This window comes from Anopheles funestus, chromosome 2RL (genome assembly GCF_943734845.2).
Source record: "Anopheles funestus chromosome 2RL, idAnoFuneDA-416_04, whole genome shotgun sequence".
NCBI classification, from domain to species: Eukaryota; Metazoa; Arthropoda; class Insecta; order Diptera; family Culicidae; genus Anopheles; species Anopheles funestus.
In genome coordinates, this window is record NC_064598.1 from 95,603,259 (window position 1) to 95,624,156 (window position 20,898).

The window sequence follows — 20,898 nt, forward strand, 5'->3', positions numbered from 1 at the left end:
TGACGTGAAAGGGTGAAAAGGTTTGCTTCCGGTAGCTCAATTTAGGTCTACAACCGATTTGGGTTTGACTCAGCTGAAGTAGGTTTGGCATTTTTTCGGCATAGCTTCACTTCACGGGACTATCGTCTGACAGTGCTCTGACATTCGTGTGGCAGTCGCTTTCATTACAGATTGTGTTTCGGTTTTTTTTTCTATCAGAAGAAAAAGTCGATTAGCGTTGCGTTGGTTGCGTTTCACTAGCTACGACGTAGTAAAGCATAGCGAGTATCAGTATCTCTTGAGTTAAATGGAAATAGCTTGTCAGTAGCCAGCCAGTATCTTGTCAGAGACCACCAAGAAAGGAGCATTTTTATTGCTTTGTGATGAAAATATTTATATTTTAAAAATGGATAGCAATCTTTGAATCATTTACCTCTTCACTTGAGAATTCCGTTAATAAAATAAAGTCCAACTTTATACTATTCTTTAGAAAAAATCTACACAACTCCACCCTTATGCCGACATTTCAAATCGGCAAAGATGTGTTGGTGACAACGGGTAGCTTTGTTTGCCATTGTCTCGACAAGTGGTTTGTAAACACACTTCTGGCTCATAACCCGACACCCAGGAGAACAGGAGAACGATGCGGTAGTTCGATTTCGGTGCGCTTGAAATATGATCACCAAACCTGGTACCGTGGTCTTTAAACGGCAAATGCTTCAGTGTGAGAGGTCCAGCTCAAGAATGGAAATATTAGTTTGCTTTGGCTGTGAAATGCATTCGAAAACTTCGAGAGTGCAAGAATGAGGATATGTTGAAGTTGTTGTTTGTACCTCTACAATCACTTTGTGTTGCTTCTGCAGTTTAAATGTTGTTATGGCTGTTTGCTATAATCAACATGCGGTTAGAGAGCGTGAGAGTTCCAAGCATTCTACATGCTGCATTTTGTTGGTTTGTTTGCATTTCATCTTTATAATGACTTTTAATGACCCTAATGCGGCAGCGGAAGATGATTTTTTATTCTTTAGGGTTGTTTTTTTGTTATTATTATAAAATCGATTTATTTGACTATTTTATACTGAAATAAACAGGTTTGTTTTCATAAATTGACTAAAAACTATTAAATTCATAATTGGTTTTATTGGACAATGGAGCAACCGTAACTCATTTGTATAATGATCTGGGAGTTATATGTTGCGACAGCAATTTAAATTGCGATCACGCACGCCAATCTCAAACCGACAAATTGGACCCTCTTGAAACAATTCACCCGAGAAAAAGGTCAACTCCCGGTGGCCGTGTGGGAGAAACTGCAGCATGCAGATCAGCTTCAAGCTTGAAGACAAAAATACGATCAACCCAGCCAACGCCAGCAATCAAATGACAGTATTCGTTAAATGTGATCGGTACGTAAATAGGGTGAAGCCCGCGGGAAGCACTCACTTAGCTAATCGTATTTTATGAGCCTTGATTGTAGGTTGGATTCTTTTTTTTTCGTGAGCGTAACAACACCCAAATTAAGACATTATCGCATAATGTCTGCCCCAAATGGTTCCACGGTCCGTTGCTCGACGACACATGCAATAAACCTCCCAGCTGGAAACGCACGAACGGTTTCAAGTTGCACGGCAATTGACGTACACAGGAGAGTCAAATTATTCGGAAGCATTCCGAATCAAACCTTTTAACCTTTTAACTGTATGGTTTACGCTATTGTCGTTGTGAAAGTAAGCTTTAATTGAATTATCTTTCCATCACATTAAACGATGTATGGTTTCGTAAAAAAAATTATTTCAACCACCGACAACATACTGATTGCACGAGCGATTATCGAGAAGATCTTCATTAATCACGTTCCATAACAATCGGCAATCATAAACGAACGCCATTTCTTTGAGAAAGAAACACAAAACTGCTCGTTGCACATTAATCAAAACAGTTGCTGGGAGGTAAAACACTCCTTCGCCGGTCAGCAAATAATCGATGTACACCGAACAGCTGGTTTGCAACTACTACTATACACCTTATTTGTTTTGCTTGCGTTTTTTGCCCTTCAGCAGGTTTCGTTGTTTTTCCCATTTGCTCTTTCTACCTTTTTGGTTTGTCGTCACGTTCGGTGTGTATGTTTTTTTCAGCGTCCTTTTTGTCATTAATTTACGTTTTGCTCGCTTCCGTGAGCTTTTTCTCGATTAAGGCTGTGGCACAACGGAGGCTAGGGTTCGTGTAAACATGTTTCATCTTATCGCACGAACACATCTCGATCGGATCGGATGGCACGATTAAGTGACGGGGATGGTGATGTTGTATGGTGGAAAAATACGTAGAAAATTTTCTGCTTGAAGCTTAGCAGTATTAGATAGCTTCAAGTAACTGATTGCTATCAATTAGGGATCACAGCGAAACAATTTTAAAACATCGAATCGAGGCTTCAAAATTAATCAATTGAATATTTTTAACTAAATATACTAAAACCCTTCCTTGGGGTATGATTGAAATACTTCCGGAAAAAAGGTTACCGTGAAGTCACCTTCCAGAAACCCGGCGATGAGTCTGGAAGAGGCGCTGTTAATGCAGGGGATTAACACGGGCTGTTAATGCAGGGGATGAATCGAGAGTCTTTGGTCTATTCAGTATGCTCCCAGATAAAGTCTCTGGAACACAAGTTTGCACAAGTCCAACCTTTGGGAAATCCTTGGAGCATACGGTTCCAAGAAATAACAGTCATTGTTCCAGGCAATTCTCCAAACTTCCCTGGTCTTACACAGAAAAAATCTAATATTTTAAATGGAATCTATTTGCATTCATGCTCATTTGCAGTTTCAGTTGCATAATGCTAAAGCTCACCTGTAAACCATTCACCAAAAACATGCTCCGTTCGAATGTAATCTCTATGCAAGACGAGAAACATTCAAACACACACCTGCGCCGCTCTGCAACAAATATAAATAATCGATTTACATCGCTTTAATGGGCCTCAACACATCTCAATAGCCGTCTCGATACGCTACCATATGCAACGGGCGTTAAGCCTCCCATGTCGGCGGTGGAATATACGCTAATCGATGCATCGGTTTAGTGCGATAAAACGTGTTGAAATAATTCGCTACTTCATCGCTAATCATCGGTGCTGGTGCATGGTAGAAAAAATAAAACCCCACCTCATTAGTGAACGCCGCTGGACGTCACTGGCAAACCGGCGTATGGAGATTTTAGCTTCACAAAAGCGACACAAAAACACTTTGCTCTTGCACGCACGATCACACCCGGGAGCAACAGCAACAACAAAAAAAACCGAGTGGCAATTGAATTAAATCAAAAGTCGGCCCTAAGTGATGGTGAGCTGCATTGGGGTGGTGATTTTTACTCGAATGTAAGCATTTGCTTGGTAGGTGTGCCACGGGACAAAGTAGATGAAAGGAACGGGGGAAACTCTCCTTTTCCTTCTCCTCGTGCACTTACTAGCGTAAGCAGAAGTATCTTGATGTGAAGTTCATTTTCTCTCCCGGCGTATTTATTTACATAGTCGATCAGCGCCATTCAAATGGGACCTCCAGGGTGGAGATCTGGTAGAAGAAAGCGATTCTTCACCATCACGTACAGTTCGAGTTCTCAGGTGCATATCAGAGCGGATCCGGTATGCAAAGCTGTTTGCTTTCTTTCGTTCCGTTCTGTTCAGTGCATCACACCCCTTTCCTGCCCGAATGTCGCCATTACCATTATGGTGTGTTATTAATATTTTCTTGGAGAAGAAAATGTTGCGAGAGATGATATTTATATTTCTGCTGCTTTGTGTGGTGGTGGTCATGGTATTGCCTGACGTTGATTTAGATGATTTAGACGTTAGAGTCAGTCACCACACGACAGGATTGTCAGGCTCTCTAATGTTACGGTTGGAGTTCACAACAATTGTGAAGAATAGCACAACCGTTACACAGTGATCGTGTGTGAAAACTCGTTTGACGTTGCTGCTTAATGATGATTTCCAAACCAATACCCACGCTGCAACTGAAAAAGGTTATCCATTCAAATGATAATGTCCATCATTTTCTAGCAAACACTTGTTCAATACTGAGCACTCTATTGGGAAGCTTCTGTAACTTCATCAAGTCTATAAGAGCACACTTGCTGCAACCTTGTGAAAACAATTATAAATTAATAATTTCAAGTTTAAAAATATACATTTTTTTAACTAATATTGTTCTGGTTTAGCGTCTGTGTAAAAATAATCAATCGTGTTTTTGTATATTTCAAGTATCAAAAAATGATTCTAGCCTTTCCACTTAAGCCGATTTAAACCATTTTTTTTTTGGAAAGTTTTCATCACATTCTTCTCCAGATTTTTGTCAATATTTAACTGTTTGAAAACTATACCCCCAATAAACACAAACTTGGTCAGTGCTGGTGGCGCTTGGTTTGTCATCAGTGGAATGTCTTAACGCAACGAGCCTCCGCGTGGTATGCAGATACTGTTCTACATACTGTAGGGTGAGGTCGTATTGTTTTGTTGATTTTAACAGTTAGTGCAGTTGTTGAATGAATTCGTTCAAACAAACATATCGCCCGGCTTTTCCCGCACTTTACACCATTGGAATCATCTTCACTTCCAGCTGCATCTAGAATGATTTGGTCCGAAACGTACGGATGTGTGCTAAAGAAAGCCCAAAAGTTTGAGAGACTGTTTGATTATTTAACTGTATTTTCTCTCTCTCTCTCTGTGTTTTTAAAAATCCTTCAAGCGTACACAGTGTTTGCGTTTTTCATAGAAACATCCCTAAATGGCGGCAATTTTCGACAAAAACCATTGCTGATGTTTATTGTTTCGTCAAATTTGTTCAAGCTGCGTCCCGTGCCGTAATGCTGAGCGCAATGAATGGAGGAAAAAGCTCTTCAAACTTTGAAAGCTTTTCAATACAGCATCTGCACAAACTGGGATTGTGTTGGACGTTTTGTGTTCGATTAGGTAGCAGTGCAGTGAAAAAAAAGCCTAAGCATTGTGACGGTGTTTAAAGTGTCGTTTGTTAAAAGATTAACATTTGATGAATGATCGGGTGTCTTGGGTTGGATGGGTGGAGCAACGTTTAAAGTCGGTCCCACCGTACGTTTACGGTCCCGGATGCCCATTTTGAGTATCAATCAGGCCCATTTACCCTAAATGTTTCGTTCCGTAGTTTCAGCTATTGTTCGCAGCCGTAAGCTTCTGTCATTGCGTTTCAATTGTGTCATGCATTATGACCCACTTTTTAAACCTTTTCGCTTCAGCGTTCACGAAGAAATCTTCACTAAAGCACTATCCAGGAATGGGGGAAAACAAATGAAGAAAACGTCTTCTTAAAAGCAAGACGGTAGGAGAACTCGTTAAGATTATCGAGGTTCGTCACCGCCCCGCTGGTTGAAGTCTCTTGATACTGCTGCGCTGTCGAACGGCCATGGACATGGCGTTGATTGCACAGTGTCGGCACAAGCGTAAACACTTTGCACCGGAACTGTGCGCTCGGTTGATGGGTAGGATAAGATAGAATCGGTGGCTTCTTGGAAATGTTTTCGATCTGTGCTCGATTTAACCCCTTATTGATTGGTTTACTGACGGTGTGGAAGATTGATGGGATGATGCTACTCATTAATTTCTGCAGCGTTGAGGGCAATTTTTCGTCATATATCAGTGGCTTAATTGGAAGATCGAGTTTGACGTTTGATGCACTGAATGTCGTGTGTTTTTGATTTTGTTTTTTTTTGCGAAGCTAGCCATTTTGGTTTTTGAGTGTGATTTTTGTCATCTTATTCGCATGTTTGCACGTTTCCGACCGGAATGCCATAAGACGTCAAACTGAGCATAACCTCGTCTGCCTTTACCATTAGACATTGAACATCTTTTTTCGCACTGGCAGACAATGCGGGTATACATCGTACCCGGGACATGTTATTCGTCACATATCTGTATGTTGAGTAATGTGGCCGGAATGCTTTAAAGGCCTTCCGTTCCCTCCACACAAGGCACGTGTTTCGCTCCTAACGTCCTTTACGTTTTGTCGTACCGTCGCAACTCGTTTGATTTACACATAATTCTTGACAACAGCATTTCCCTCAGCAGAAACCAACCCCCCGGTGCACGGCTAGAATGGATCGGGAATGGGTGGTTTATTCGGAATATGACCAGCACCGTCGACCCGGACATTGATTCGTCGCGCAAGACTCATAACATAAATGGGCATGTCTGGAGCTGCGTGCTCCAACTATCGAGCCCGATTTGCTCAGCTTAACTCTGTACTGCTTCTGCTGCTGCTGCTGGAGTCTGTTGCCGATTCCCAGCCGCGCATTATTCGTACGTGAACTTTTCTCCTTTAAATTGTGACCATAAAAGGGCTAGAAAATAATTGTTTGCTTGCGAGAATGTCACGACTTTTGTACATCAGTAGAGCGTATGGTTCGATGTGCTTGCTACAGTGTGCTACAGATCCAGGCCTCTCGAAGGGTTTAGGTCTACGGGGAGCTAGATCGTATGAAAAACTTTGACCAACTTCATCCGATTCGCATACTTTCTTTGAGCGACTGATCACATCAGGTTTTGGTCCGAAGCACTAGCATTATGAATGGACTAATTATTTTCATAATAAATGTACGATTTTTCCAGTCCCAGAAAAAAGACATGTCTACCTAACTCTAGGTGGAATGGTTGTTCCCTATTATGCTCCAGATCTGAGCCCTATTTGTAGTCTCGGCGGGAATTCGATTTGATTTTGTTGTACAATAATGATCATGTGCATACCATGTGTACCCCAAAAATGGTACCGCTTCTGCACAAATGCCCGAAACGAATTTCCTTTACATCCGAGAGTGGGCAAATTTGCACGGTCCTACCCTGCAGTACTGTGGTGGGTTCCCTGTGCGGATCGATCAGTGGACCACCGCGAATGTACGAACGTGGTCATGAACGGTTTGTGGAGGATTTGAAGCGCACCTAAGTAGGAAAAGTGTCGTGGGTGTTATTTGTGAGCCAATTAGGTGTGTTTGATCGACCACCATCTGCCAGTTTTGGCTGGTGATTACCATAGCTGGAGCAAGGCTTTTGTTGCAATAATGATTGGGAAAACAGTTGGGGACATGAACGCTTGTCGCACAAATCATGCATTTCTGACAAGCTGTAAAGTTCTGTTGTGAGGTGGTCCAAAATGGAATTATTACGATATTGAAAAAAAATATTTATTTTATTTATAATTCATGATTACGGCTTTTGCCGTATTGTCAGTCACAGAGGGCTGAAGTAATTACAATTTTCACAAGGCATTTCCTCCTTGTATTTTACCTTATCCCGGGCATACTCGGTTAAAAAAAAATTTATACAAAGAATAAATATTTTTTCAATAACAATATATATTTTCGTTAAGACTTTAACGTTATAAACTAAAATTTTAAATACCTTTAGAGAGACTACTCAAGGTATATAAAAATGTTTTATCAAATACACGATTTTTGCATACATCAAACTAATGGAGTCGAAAGCTCTGCTCACCGGGAAAGACAAAAAATTTATTCTTCGCGTACTTGAAAATTTGTTCTGGAGCACCCGCACCAAACCATACGCAAGCCTTTACATACCAAATTAAAATACTTTTGCAATGTTGCAACATGCTTGAGATGCGATCGATTCGTATCGTGCGCTCTCGAACCTGCCAATTGCTGTTTAAAGGTACATTTTTATTGCACATTCAATTCACCCGTCGTCTCCAACATGGATGGATAATTGGAATGCTATGTAGAAATGCTTTTGCGTCGTGTTGTGGTCAGCGAATGTGCTTGAATATTTCCAGGCGAATGCACCCATCCTAATGAATCCAAAGTATTTATATTGTTTTGTTACTGTCTCTCTTTCCCTCGTTTCAGCTGTACCAGATAGTGTTTTTCACAATGCGTGCCGCCATTTCTCCCCTTCCTGCTGCTTGGGTGTTGGAAAAATCGCTAGACGGACGGGTGTACGACGCATGGCAGTATTTCGCATCCGATGACACGGAATGTCGGGAGCGGTTTGGTTTACCGGCCTACAGTACGAACTACATCTTTAAAAGTGACACGGAAGTGATTTGCTCGACGCAGTTTTCTTCGCTCGAACCACTGGAAAATGGAGAAATTAATTTGTCCATCATAAGTGGACGACCGAGTGAAAAGAGCACATCGCCTGAGCTGCAAAACTTTACCCTAGCTCGATACGTTCGTATACGGTTGCTGCGTATTCAGCAGGCAGATGCACAGGTACGCAACGGAAGAAAATATTTTAAATTGAAATATTTCAACCTGGTGAAATATTTCATTTTTATGATATTTTTCAAATTCGCCCATTCTGATGGTTGATCGCCACTCGCAGCAGTACAGATTGCATACTCTTAGGCAGAAGTTTAAATAATCCGTCGAAGGGCTTTATAATGTCCCAAACCAAAAGGGAATGATTACATCGTTTGGGTTGCTTTCCATTACAGCGGAGCTTTTACACTGTTCGATCGCTGAGAATCGGCGGGCGATGCTTTTGCTCCGGCCACGCTGGTAAGTGTAAAACGAACGATAATAACATCGACAATGAGCCACAGTGTGAGTGCGTGCACAACACTTGTGGGGTGCATTGTGATCGATGCTGTCCACTTTACAACCAACGACCCTACCGTATTGGAACTCCTGTCGCAGCGAACAAATGCGAAAAGTGTGAAGTAGGTAACCGAAGGCTTGCAAACTCTGGGAACGCTCCATTGTAAATTGGTTCGTTTTTTCGTTTTAGTGCCACGGTCATGCAAAGTCCTGCATCTACGACAAGCTCGTGGATGAGCAACACCTCAGCATAAGCATCCGGGGGAAGATGAGTGGTGGAGGTGTCTGTCAAAATTGTACCCATTTCACAACCGGAATTAACTGTGAGCGTTGTCTGGCCGGGTATTACCGGCCGACGGATCGATTGCCGAACCATTCGGAACCGTGCATCGTTTGCAATTGTACGGCCCCTGGTGCGACGGGAGAATGCAATCCGATTGGAGGCGATTGTTACTGTCGGGAAGGATTCACCGGTCCCGGATGTACCGAATGTTTACCAGGACATGCGGGAGATAAGTGCATTCGGTGTGATTGTGATGCGAGAGGTACACTGCCCGGTCGGGAATGTGATGAAAGGTGCAGCTGTAAGGCTCACGTCACTGGTGAGCGTTGCGATAGCTGTGCTGAAGGATACTTCGCGCTGGATGAAAGCCATACCGATGGATGTCTCAAGTGTTACTGTTCCGGTGTGGCAACGAGCTGTTCACTGGCGCACGTCGAAACGAGCAGTTACGAAACGCTGCACGGCTGGACGGTTACGAACTTGGGCATGAGCGAACAAATTGTCCCCACAAAGGATAACGAAACCGGATTTCTGGTGTTCGGTATGTTTGAAATGCCCGAAACAGAAGCCATATACTGGAAGGCACCGGAAGGATATCTTGGGAACTTGTTGCGTAGTTACGGTTCGCGGCTAAACTTCAAGATCCAGTGGATAACGGTGCGTGGCGACACGAGTGGGAAACCTACGGTTGGACCGAATCTTGTGCTGGTTGGTCGAAACGGTATGAAGATAGCGTACGGGGAGGAAAGCTATGATGAGATTGGAGAGGCTACGATTGAAGTTCCGTTGAGGGAGGACAGTTGGTATCACGTTCCAAGAACGGTGAAGGATATCATTACCCGGCTAAGACGTACGGAGTATCACGGGGATCCCGTCACACGGTCTCAGTTTATGGCGGTTCTCACAGACGTGGAAGCGATACTGATACGAGGCACCTATCACACGGACCAGGTAGAGAGTGTGTTGGATCAAGCTCAGCTGTTTTCGGGATTACACTCAACCGGCGGATCGACGTGGAACAGCAATTTCACTTTTATTGAGCGCTGCGAATGTCCGGAGGGATATCGAGGAACTTCCTGCGAGGAGTGTGCATTCGGGTACGTTCGTATCTATGAAACAAGTGTCACACATGAACGAATCGGCCGCTGTATTCCGTGCTCTATGTGCAATGGACATGCAAGTAGTTGTGATCTTGAAACGGGAGAGTGTGGTAGCTGTTTGCACAATACCGTGGGGACAAACTGTGAACGGTGTTTACCAGGGTTTTACGGTAATGCGACCATTGGACTTCAGGGCGACTGTCGACAGTGTGCTTGTCCACTGGTGGAAGAAAGCAACAATTTTTCACCCAACTGTCAGGCTCGTGGTGGAAGCACGGATCTATCGGAGTATGTGTGTACGCAATGTCCAGAAGGGTATACGGGAGATCACTGCGAATTGTAAGTAAGAATGGGGCAAAAAGGTGGTGTATTATGAGCGTTATTATAAGTTTGATTTTCACCAGATGTGATGATGGATATTATGGGGAGCCGGCGGTGATTGGAGGTCAGTGCCTTCCTTGCCCATGTCACGGAGGACCTTGCAAAGTGAAGACGGGCGAATGCATCGAATGTTTGTAAGTAATCGAAGAATTCCCCTCCTCAACGGTCCGATAAATAATTGAGAGCGTTTCCCTTCGCAGAGGTAACACTGAAGGATGGCGTTGCGAGCGTTGCAAAACCGGCTACTGGGGTGTTCCGGATGATGGGTGCGAACCCTGCAGCTGTTCCGAACTGGGTGCACTTGAGAACGTGTGTGACGTGACGACGGGCCAGTGCATTTGCAAACCGCGCTACGGTGGCCGACGGTGTGACGAGTGTGATGTAAGTATGCCCCCGGGAATCTTAACGCACCACCTTCAAAGATTGAGATGCATTTTTTTTTGTTCTCCAGGTGGGATATGGTAATCTGGATCTCGACTGTCCAGCCTGTGCGTGCAATGTGAATGGTTCGGTTAGCTTGATGTGCAATGTAGTGAGTGGACAGTGTGAGTGTAACGTCGGTACGGAGGGAATCAACTGTGATCGGTGCCAGGAAGGATTCTTCGGGCTTTCCGTGGAACAACCGGACGCTTGTGAAGGTAGGTGGATATTGATATTGATTTCTGTTCCACGCAAAGCGTAACAAATTAGCACAGATAATTGCATCTGCAGCCTCAACGGAAGTGGGTAGCATTCACCGAAACGAATGCAAACTCAAACAGCAATCGAGATCATGCAGAGAAACGTGAGCATCGAACGGTAGAACAACTCAATATTGTCCGCCTCAGCTCACAGTGTTTGCTGTCGATAGACATCAACGATAGTAACGATTAAATGAAAATGTACTTCTCAACAACGGGAGGGACCGACAGATGATTTTTTTTGTCTTCAAGAACTGGTGCAAAGGCACAGAGAAGGATCATATGTAGAATGCTTTCACATAGTCCGATGGACCCTTGCGCCGACAATTTCTTAGATTCGGTCGGTTGAGAAGTCGGACGGAGTTGGCGGTGAGATTAATTTTATTGTTATCGTTATTACCTTTTACGTAGATTACAATTTATTGATTATGAAGTTATTAAATCCACGCCACCATGGGTCGGATGGTGGTAGATGATGCACGTAGGAAGGTATGTTAAGATTGGTTTGCGCAGGAATCGTGATGGAAGATTTAATCACCGTTACATCCTTTTCATAATGATCTTACAATGCTTTCGACTCTCACTTATCACTTTACAACGTCACGGGTGAATAAATATTGGGGTTTAAAACTTTTATAGTAAAATCGTTTTGCTAATAACACTAATAAACGTATCAAACATTGTAAATACCATAAACATCTGATCGTTCCTATAAGAAGAATCAATAATCATAAAACGATTTCAAAAATTTCACAAGTCTCTTGATATGCTGATTGGATCTTGGTAGAAAGCAAACAAAAAAATCAGCTCAAAATGCATTCTACATTGTTTGGCACAAGACAAAAAAAAAGCATCGTTCAAGTGTGCAAAAATAAACGATAAACATCCTTCCGTTACTTACTTTTGCAACAAAAAAAAACCGTCTGCTTTCATCTTGATTTCGTGTAAAGTAAACAAATATTATCGTTCTGGCGAAGAAGCAACATGCCGAGACATGAACCATAAAATTGGCTGATTGATCGATGAGGTAATTATTTTTTTGGAGCATGCAAAGTAGCGCAAACCAGCAGCAACAGCAGCAATCGGTTGATGCTTCATTTTAGCGCCAGAGTAACCGAGACGGTTAGTTAAGAGTCGTGCGAGTTAATTAAAAAGTTTTACTTCGATCGTCAACTTTTTCTTGTTGTGTTTTTTTTTGGGGGGAATGATTTTCATTCCAATTTTGTGAGTGTGTGCTGATGATGATGGGGTTTATGTATTTTCATTGCGAAATGTGAAACGATGACGTGGAACCGGTTTCGGCTGTAATATAGCATCGGTTCAGCAGATCAACGTTATCCAGTTGAGTTATCGGGCTTATACGATCGTCAGCAGCGGTTCGTTGCTTCGCTGGTTGAAGCTCTTTGGTAGTGCTTTTTTTTCATCATTCGCTAGCGTTATTTTTGGACAAATAATTCACAAAGTGACGGACTGTTGACTTTTTCGGTGGGTTCAAAATTTGCGTAGGCCACGCATGTCAATACGATCACGGTTGACTCACGAACTGTGCAAACAGCGACAGCACACCGTGCTTCCGCAAACATGCCGGGCACCGGGTGTGTATCTGCCAGGCAAATGGGCGGCATTTTTCGATTGATTTTTCCTCCCACCCGTACAGTAGACCGAACCGCTACCGAGATAACGCAGTGCCAGTGTGTCGCAACAGGTTGTAGGTTGTTCTACCGTTTGCTTCGGCTCATTGGGAAAAAATTAATCGCGACTCGTGTGCTGCTTCAATCACTTCGCCCGATCGTCATCTCGCAAAGTCACGGGGCAGTGTAATTTACCGCCGCTTCACAACGTTGTACGGCTTCGTGTGTGGTCAATGGTGGCTGTTTGGAGGTCGCGCCTAGTCGCGCCATCATCGTGTGATGAGTAATTTGCTTTTGTAGACTGCATGGGATAGAGACCTGCTAGACTCGGTGGTCCGGCCCGTTCGGTCCGGATGCGGTCACTTATCGTGGTATAGAAAATCGATCGAATCGAAAGCTATTGGAACGGTCGAAGGGGGGGGGGGACTAGGGTATAGTCGAAAGGCAAGGTATACCCTGACGTAGCTGATTTTGTTTTTTCTCTACCACAATTAATTGATCTCGCGACTCGTAGAAAACTTGCGGCGGAGAAATGTCCGGCGGTGCGAAAGGAAGGAAGAGTTTATGAAATGTACAACTTTATCATCATCATCCTGTACATGTGACGGCGCACGCCTGAGTTTTTTTTTCACTGGCCAGTCAGATTTATGCCTTGCAACCCTCGTTGTCTGGTGGTCCACCGATGCCATTGATATGAAAATTAATAATAAATCAATTAGAAACTAATGACTTAGCGGATTTTTTTTTATTGAATAAAATTAATAAAAAGCTGCTCATCGGCGCGCGTGCACGAGAGGACAGCTGGTTAGAGATTTGGAAAATCGTGAAACATGTTTCAATTCGTTTCCAATGATAACCATTTCTATTTTGTACAATTTGGCTGTAAACTGTAGGAACTGGAGTTGTTTTGCAGGAGAAATCGAGTTTTAAAGATGATGTTATAAACCTGTTTCTACTATTGCAAGTTGTTTAGAGGTTGGGTTGAGTAGTTGAATGGTCTTATTTGAAAAATTTGGAGCTTTGTTTTATAATGTAAGGTTATTATTGTAGGAAGAAACTCCTACCTCCTCATTATTTCGAATTACCAGACGTCTTGAGTTCAAGTGGTAAAGTTTGAGCGATTTCTGGATTCTTTTCAAGTAGAAGTAGAATTTGTCAATGTACTATAGGTCTCTCACCTTCTAGAACATAACTCTGCATAGAAAGCTCTGAACAGTATATACTTCGTAAATAAAAAGTTCCTTAAATTAGGAAGGATTCCAACTCTACCTCAACACATTCCAGTTCAACTTGACAAAATCCTCAAATGTTTCCAACTTTGCCACTAGAACTCGCGTGACTCGTCTTGTTGTCGTACCCAGCAACTGGTGGTATGCAACAATGAGGTATTTAGTCTACTTTCTTCAATTTCATCCAGCAAAACCATCCCGATCACAGACGACAACATCATCATCATCATCATTTCGTGTTCTGCAGCTGAAACACTGCTATTGCACCGTACCGAACTGCGGCAAACCTTGCAACCCGTTTCTCGGCACGCTGGTGCTGTCGCAAGCGATAAATTCCGAATGGTAATTTATGTGCGTGCCGGTTTGTCAGAAGAAAGAGAGAGAGAGAGCGAGGGCTGATCGTACGGCACAATAGTTCCTGCCCTTCGCGCTGTCAACAAGTCGCGGCAGGGACTATTGCCAACTGATCAGAATTCTCGGACGTGCTGCTGCACTGCCGGTGATCGCGAGTGTCACCACCCCTCGTGCAACGCCACATGAATCCGTTATGAAATTGCACATTAAAATGCAATAAAACAAAACGAGTGCCTTGGGTGAGAGCGCATCGCCACTTGCCCGTTGGGTTGCAAAAACCACAACAACCAAACCCTTGCCGGCAACAACAACTGCATCACCCAGCAGAGGGTGCTGCACCCTCTTGCGTTGCTACACCGTGAGTGTCGTAGAAGGAGAAAATGGGATTAATCGCATCATCAGACAAATTGGAGCCACCATGGTTCATGCCAATGCTTTTCTTGGCAAAGTTTTCGCGGGAAGGATGATGCTGACGGGAGGGCAGGATAGTGCAAAAGTTGGTGCACTTGCGCACACACGGTCTTTGCCACCGATCGGCAACATGTGCCGAGCTGGTGTTGGTGATAATTTCGCGATCTTCCACGACTGACAGTTTGTTTTATGGCACTTTTAGCGTTATTTATATACCTCGGACAAACGGGATCCCTTTCTACTGTATTGCGAGTTGTTCTCGTCCCTTCGTGGGTGGGGTATTGCATCAAACCACCTCCCCCATCCGGTGTATGTTGCAGGTGAACTTTCTAACCGGGCACACAGACACACTCGAGCAGAATGTTTTATTCTACCACACAAAACGAACGTGTCAATCGTCTGCGAACCGAGATCGTCGATCGATTAGTGGAAACTACGGCTTTGTACGGGATGTAAATCAACTCTCCCGATGCTCGAATGGATACGAGAACCTTAGACACCATATGACTGGATTTTAAAGTGAACATAAGCCCTGCCTTAGCTCCGCTTTTTTTTCTTCTCCTTTTGTATCTCAACATTCTAGAAATGTCTCGTTCGATTTCGGTGGTCACCGGTGAAGGTAACGCCGGGACCGCCTGACGAGCCCGGGTGTTTAGTGCTAGCGGTTTGATGGAAATCGTGAGTCGATTGAATTATTTCCATTTATCCTGAAAAGCTTGCAGCCAAGCGCCTTTTGCGTACCCCTTGTGAGGGCTTCACATTACTGCATTTTGCTCCCTCCTGACCCTTACCGTGGAAGGGATCGTGGCCATCGTATTATCGGCACCGGGAGATTGTACCCAAAGATAAATGGATTTTTCGTTATTTTGTTCCCGCTCGAATACCCGGAGGGAGGGGGGGAGGGAGAGAGGGTTAAGGAGCGTGTGTTGTACTAATTGATTTATTCCGTTACACTGGAATCTGGCGGGTCCGGATTAGAAAGACCTCTCGCCCGAAAAGGGAGTGGTTGACGCCCAATAGAAAGAAAAACGGGTGGTCCCGTTACAGGGTGGTGAAAAAATAATCTCACCCGTTTTGATTGAGATATGAACATGAGAGACCTTGAGTGATCATTGTCTATTGGTGGGTTTTTTTTGGGTTGAATTCGATTAGGAGTCTCCACTCATATTTCCATCTCAAGTAAACACAGAATACAGCTTAAACAAATCTCTTCACTTATCTCGCTTTGGATCGGTTTAATATGTTCAAATATTGCATTTAAATTAATTAAGCCGTGCTAGAGCCGGCTAGAGTTACAACCACCATCAGGTGCTTGTTCAACATCATTTAGCGTTGGATTAGAACGAACTATTGCGTACTAATTTTACAACATAACGAATGCGTCCTAGTTGAAATTGGCACCAGATAGATGAGGAGCATTAAACACTGATCAGCCGTACAATAACTCACCGGTCAACCAGCGGCCACTGAGCGATGGGTTCCGATCGTTGATTAGACGTTTATGAATGAATCGGGCGATCACCGCACGCAAAACAGCCAGTTCCCCACAACCGGTGCGGATCATCGCACATGATTTCTATACCTTTATGGTACGAATAAATCACCGGAAACCTGTTGTCTTTCGATCTAAGCAAAAACTCCCCCGATGAGTCGAGCTAACCTGCAGTGAAATAGACACAGCTTTTCGAAAACATAGCAAAACTGCACCGACTGGTCGGAACGGGGGGAGATCACGAGGGGGATATATGGCTCATGAAGAGGAAGAAAAAAAAAAGAAACAGTAAAACGAAATAGCTCCCCGTGGTTCTCGTCACGGTTCCGTTGGGAAAAGGTAATAAAAGTTCCGAACATGCTGCTAAAGGTTCGACCCGATCAAAACTGCCACGACGGCGGCTGTAGATAAATCATTTGCAACTCGTTACCCCGCACGTATGGGAAGGTATGGTACGGGTGTGCGGGTGTACGAGAGAAAATCGTCCGTCACGGAGAAAACCCCCCTAGCTTGATCTTTTCGTGGTTGAAGCTTTACGGTGCATTTTACAACCGGTGCATGTTAGAACCGTTCCTGGGCGAGATATATGCAGTGAGCGGTGCAACTATAAAAGGGCGAATAATTGGGTCAGTAAGTCCGGGCGAAACTGGTTAGGAAGAAGGCCTGTTTTTTAAAGAAGTGATGGGAAAGTGATGATTTTTAAAGTGACTTTGGATAGTGCCTTGCCTTGTCAATCCAGAGTTGACTCAAATGTGCCAAGTGAATTTCGTTGTCTAGCGGATGTTCCTTGGAGAAATGCTATATCTCCGTATTTATTTGTCCATCCTTTTAAAGATTCAATATGTGCTTTGCTGATACTTGGTCCTCAAAGTATTTATTCCTAGATATTCAACAATGTTCTGTGTTGCCTTGTTTTCAGTCAGTGATCTTCAGGTGAATCTCGACCAGAAATTGACTTGCAATGACTTTCAATAATTCGTGAATTTGTCTGCTTTGTCCTAGAACAGGGATCTCCAAACTATGGCCCGCGAGGCCCTCCCGAGAGATACCGAAATTGGCCCTCAGTTGTGGCTATTCCACTCAAAGCGGCCCGTTATCTAAAAAGTTTGGAAGTCCCTGTCCTAGAATACCGACAGTAGTCTTGCTCGGTCGATCTCTTGTCTTGTATACATTTGTATTACATTTAATAAGCTACATTTATAGCAATACAAGAGCTATTCACACGATTCTATGACGCTTGGAATTGTAAGAAATTGGAAGCTGCCATGGATGGAATCTGTGGCCGTGTGGACTTGAAAGACTTGAAATGAGACTTGGAAAAAGAAATTCGAATCGCTTACGATTTGGTGATAATTTGACAGTTGATCCTACTTAATGTCAGTGAAACTTGGTGCATATTTCTGCATTACAAGCAACGTTCATGTTGGTACAATTATTAAACGATTTAAATAAGCCCGTTTAACCTGTTGTTGATAGTGTCTGACCTATGTACATCGGAATGTGCATCGTAAATTCAAAGCTTAACAGACGGTGCTACAAAACAAGGTGGTTAAAAAACCGTTGATAGCTTGAAACGATTGTAAGATCGGATTTGCTTTGGAGTGTCCGATCTTGTAACCTACTTGTAAAAAAAACTTGTGACCTTTTCATCCAAAACTTCCATTCTGACTGGAGCATAACCTTTCTTGTCCCTTTCTTCACTATGGTTCTTTTTCTGAATACTTTCCCAAGCCATCTCATCTTGTACACGGACGATTTTCCGTTTTGTGAAGCAAATGTTTCCACACGACGCGAAAGATACAAATTGATTCAAGCGTCCCTGTCGTAGGTGCGAGCCAATCGAGTGTTAAACAGTATTAATTATGTGTCTTGTTGCGGTAGATTCCTGGCGGGTGAATTTTAATTAATGCCAGCCCAAGAAGCGTGCGTATCGGTGCGTTAGCTGCTTAAGACACCACCCGTACCGGCATGCAGCCATGCTCCAGTGTTGCAGGCGTGAAGCTTAGCTACCAACGATTGGTGCAGAATTTGGCGTTCCGCCACAGCAAATTAACCGGTTGAATTCCGGTTCTCCACACTTCAAAAAATGATTTATAAAGCGAACCGTGCGAGAATTCGGGAGCGTTTCCAATGGTGGCAGTGAGTGATCCACCGTCTGGCTGTTTCCGAATCGAGGTTAAACTAAAGCCACCCGAACCGACCGATTCCAGCGGGTCTGCGATCCTGAATGTTTGAGTGGGCCGATAGTCACCAGCAACGGTACGATGTCCGTTGCAACCGGTGCATCGATGTCGAGTGTGAGTGCAGTGTGCGCTTTGTACACTGTCGGTTGGTATTAATTTTCCGTGGTAAAACATTAATTACACGGCTAATGATCGGTCGGTGTGGTAGTTCGAGCAGTGAGCTGAAGTTTGGTCTTAAGATTCAGAAAGATCAAACCTTTTTGGGTAAGCGAGACCAGAAGAAACTGGCAAAACGTTACATTAATGGCAGAAATGTATGGGCATCTAACTTGGCTTACGCGCTTTAGGAGTTTCCACGATGTTTTCCACGGTTTAAAAATGAAGTAGAACATATATTTTATACCGTTGTCTACTGATGCAAAAAAATCTCACTTCGTACAGTGACAAATTGAGCCGATCAATTTACCTTTTCATTACAAAAAAGGGAAGATTTTCCTGAGCGGGATTATTACACGATGGCAAATTATTTCGTCATCAAATAAATGTGATTAATTTGCCTGTTGTACATCTGCTGCAGTGCAGCGTTCTCCGTTCTCCATCTTCTTCGAACAGGCTGCTGAAGACGGACAAAAGGCTACATCGGATCCCATGAAAAAGACATATTTACCAAAACCCGTGGGCACTTCGAGTGGCACTTCTTATCTTCTCAATCATCCCTTAGCCGGAAGCAGTTCACAGCAGCGAACAGCAGCCACCGTTGCCCGGCACTATATCCAGCATAAGTTATGCGTGTAAATATTTGCCACCGGCGCTGTGTTCGTGCCGTAGCGTGCGGATGGCGTTGTTTAGAGGATCACTTTTTCTTCTGGAACAGCTTCCACGGCAGAAACGCACATTCCCGGGTTGCCGAACGATGTGCACATTAAATGCACATTTATGAATTACTAGCCGTGCCTGCCTTCTCTGTGGTTGCCCGTTGATCGAGGAGTCGTTTCATCTTCAACACCTTTCACGGGTCCCGCGGATAGGAAAATGTTGTTGTTGATGATGATGATGATCTTCCATCCTGCGTCGTTCGTCCGACAGGCTGCTATCGAGGCGGGTTTTGGAGTGTGTACAGATTATTTGTACCGCTGGAAAGTTCATGCAAGCGCGAAACCGATCCAGCGTAGTTGCAGCCTCTTTCTTGCGGCGGTAACACTCCTGGATTCGATTTATTCAGCTGTTAGGTCGACTTCTGCCTGATGTGTGGGAGAGTTGAAAAAACACGCAGATGCTCTTCAATATTCACACTCGGCAAAACATTCACGCACAAACATCGCCATTCATAAATGCACCCAAGTGCGATCTAACAAAGTGCGGTACTTGAAGATAAGATAAACGCACTAGCCGGAACATTACAATGCAAATAGCACGACACTGCAACGTTCCCACATCGGCAAAGGTGTGCGGGAAAGTATCATCTGGCGTGGTTAAATTGCGTTAATAACCTCTCACGTTGCATTTCCCGGTCCGGAGAGATACAGCAACATCATCACACCGTTCCGTTTATTGCAAAACGATCGAAAATAATCCTTCCACTGACACGTTTACCGGCGCGCGAGAATTCCCGGGGCGATCTAGCACGGTGGCATAAGTGGCTCGTTAATCAAGGTTTTTTTCTTTTTTTGGAATGGCACCAGAGAAGCGGTGGTGAAGGAGACCGGCTGATTTCATGGTGAATCGTTTGAGGTGAAAACTGGTTACACAAATCGTAAAATTATGCCCACCTTTTGCCCGGTCGGAAAGCGATCGAATTATCATCATCGATTTTGGGTAGCGCAGTAAAATCCGTCCGCGCTTGAATCGTTCCGGACGGTTTTGATGGGCTAATAAAAAATTAATAAATTTAAATCAATCGTCTCATTTCCGGTGTAGAAATGCTACTTTGACGATGTGGTAGCATTCTTTGTGGACGAATCGTTTTAACTGGCCTAATTTATTCACGCTCATTATATTCAACAAGCATTCCAATATTTGGCTTATTTGTTTGCTGCGACATAATTCATTTTAGCGCCTTGTATTTTTCATACACTGAATTTGTTTTTTTTTTTTTTTTTTTTGTTCGGTTATAACGGCCTGGCCGTATCAAGACTTATTTTACCACGTAGCAGGATAGTCAGTCCATGCTACGGGGGGACGGTCCGGATGGGATTTGAACCCGGTCCCTGCCGTGTGGACGGGCGCCGTTTTTCATATGCATCACCGGGCCGCCCCAACCATGTTTGTTTGTCTTGTTTGTTATTGTTAATGTCTTGTTAATGTCCAAATTTGTTAATGTCTTTTTTTTCTAAAAATACTTATAATTAGAGATCTTTTAGCAGAAGTATAGATATCAGTTTGTGCTTATTGAATCCTTGAAAGGCAAAACGTCAATCACTTAAATGTTCACAGAAAAGTCATACGAATCGGCTCTCAAAAGACTCATTACTCTCTTAAGATCCAACAAGCTACAATGATTCTCTTAAGAATCCAAAGGAATTATCGATTGCATCGCTTGAAGATCTTTTAGCAAAAGTATAGATATCAGTTTGTGGTTATTGAATCCTTAAATGTCAAAACGCC

At 43.6% G+C, this 20,898-nt stretch overlaps 2 protein-coding genes across 5 annotated transcripts in view; one reads left to right on the forward strand and one right to left on the reverse strand.

Annotated features, from left to right (window-relative positions):
• LOC125763339 (laminin subunit alpha-1) overlaps positions 1–20,898 on the forward strand; it is a 272,329-nt gene that overhangs the window by 217,061 nt on the left and 34,370 nt on the right. For all 4 annotated transcript variants that reach the window (XR_007418340.1, XM_049426336.1, XM_049426335.1 and 1 more), the window contains exons 5-10: positions 7,858–8,223; positions 8,448–8,672; positions 8,741–10,272; positions 10,338–10,448; positions 10,515–10,695; positions 10,766–10,952. Coding sequence is in view for 3 of the 4 variants with exons in the window: in XM_049426336.1 (XP_049282293.1) it covers positions 7,858–8,223; positions 8,448–8,672; positions 8,741–10,272; positions 10,338–10,448; positions 10,515–10,695; positions 10,766–10,952 (2,602 nt within the window). In the remaining variant the exon portion in view is untranslated. The remainder of the gene's footprint in view (positions 1–7,857; positions 8,224–8,447; positions 8,673–8,740; positions 10,273–10,337; positions 10,449–10,514; positions 10,696–10,765; positions 10,953–20,898) is intronic.
• Positions 1–20,898, reverse strand: part of LOC125763388 (rab3 GTPase-activating protein catalytic subunit) — a 356,077-nt gene that overhangs the window by 129,105 nt on the left and 206,074 nt on the right. The window lies entirely within an intron of this gene.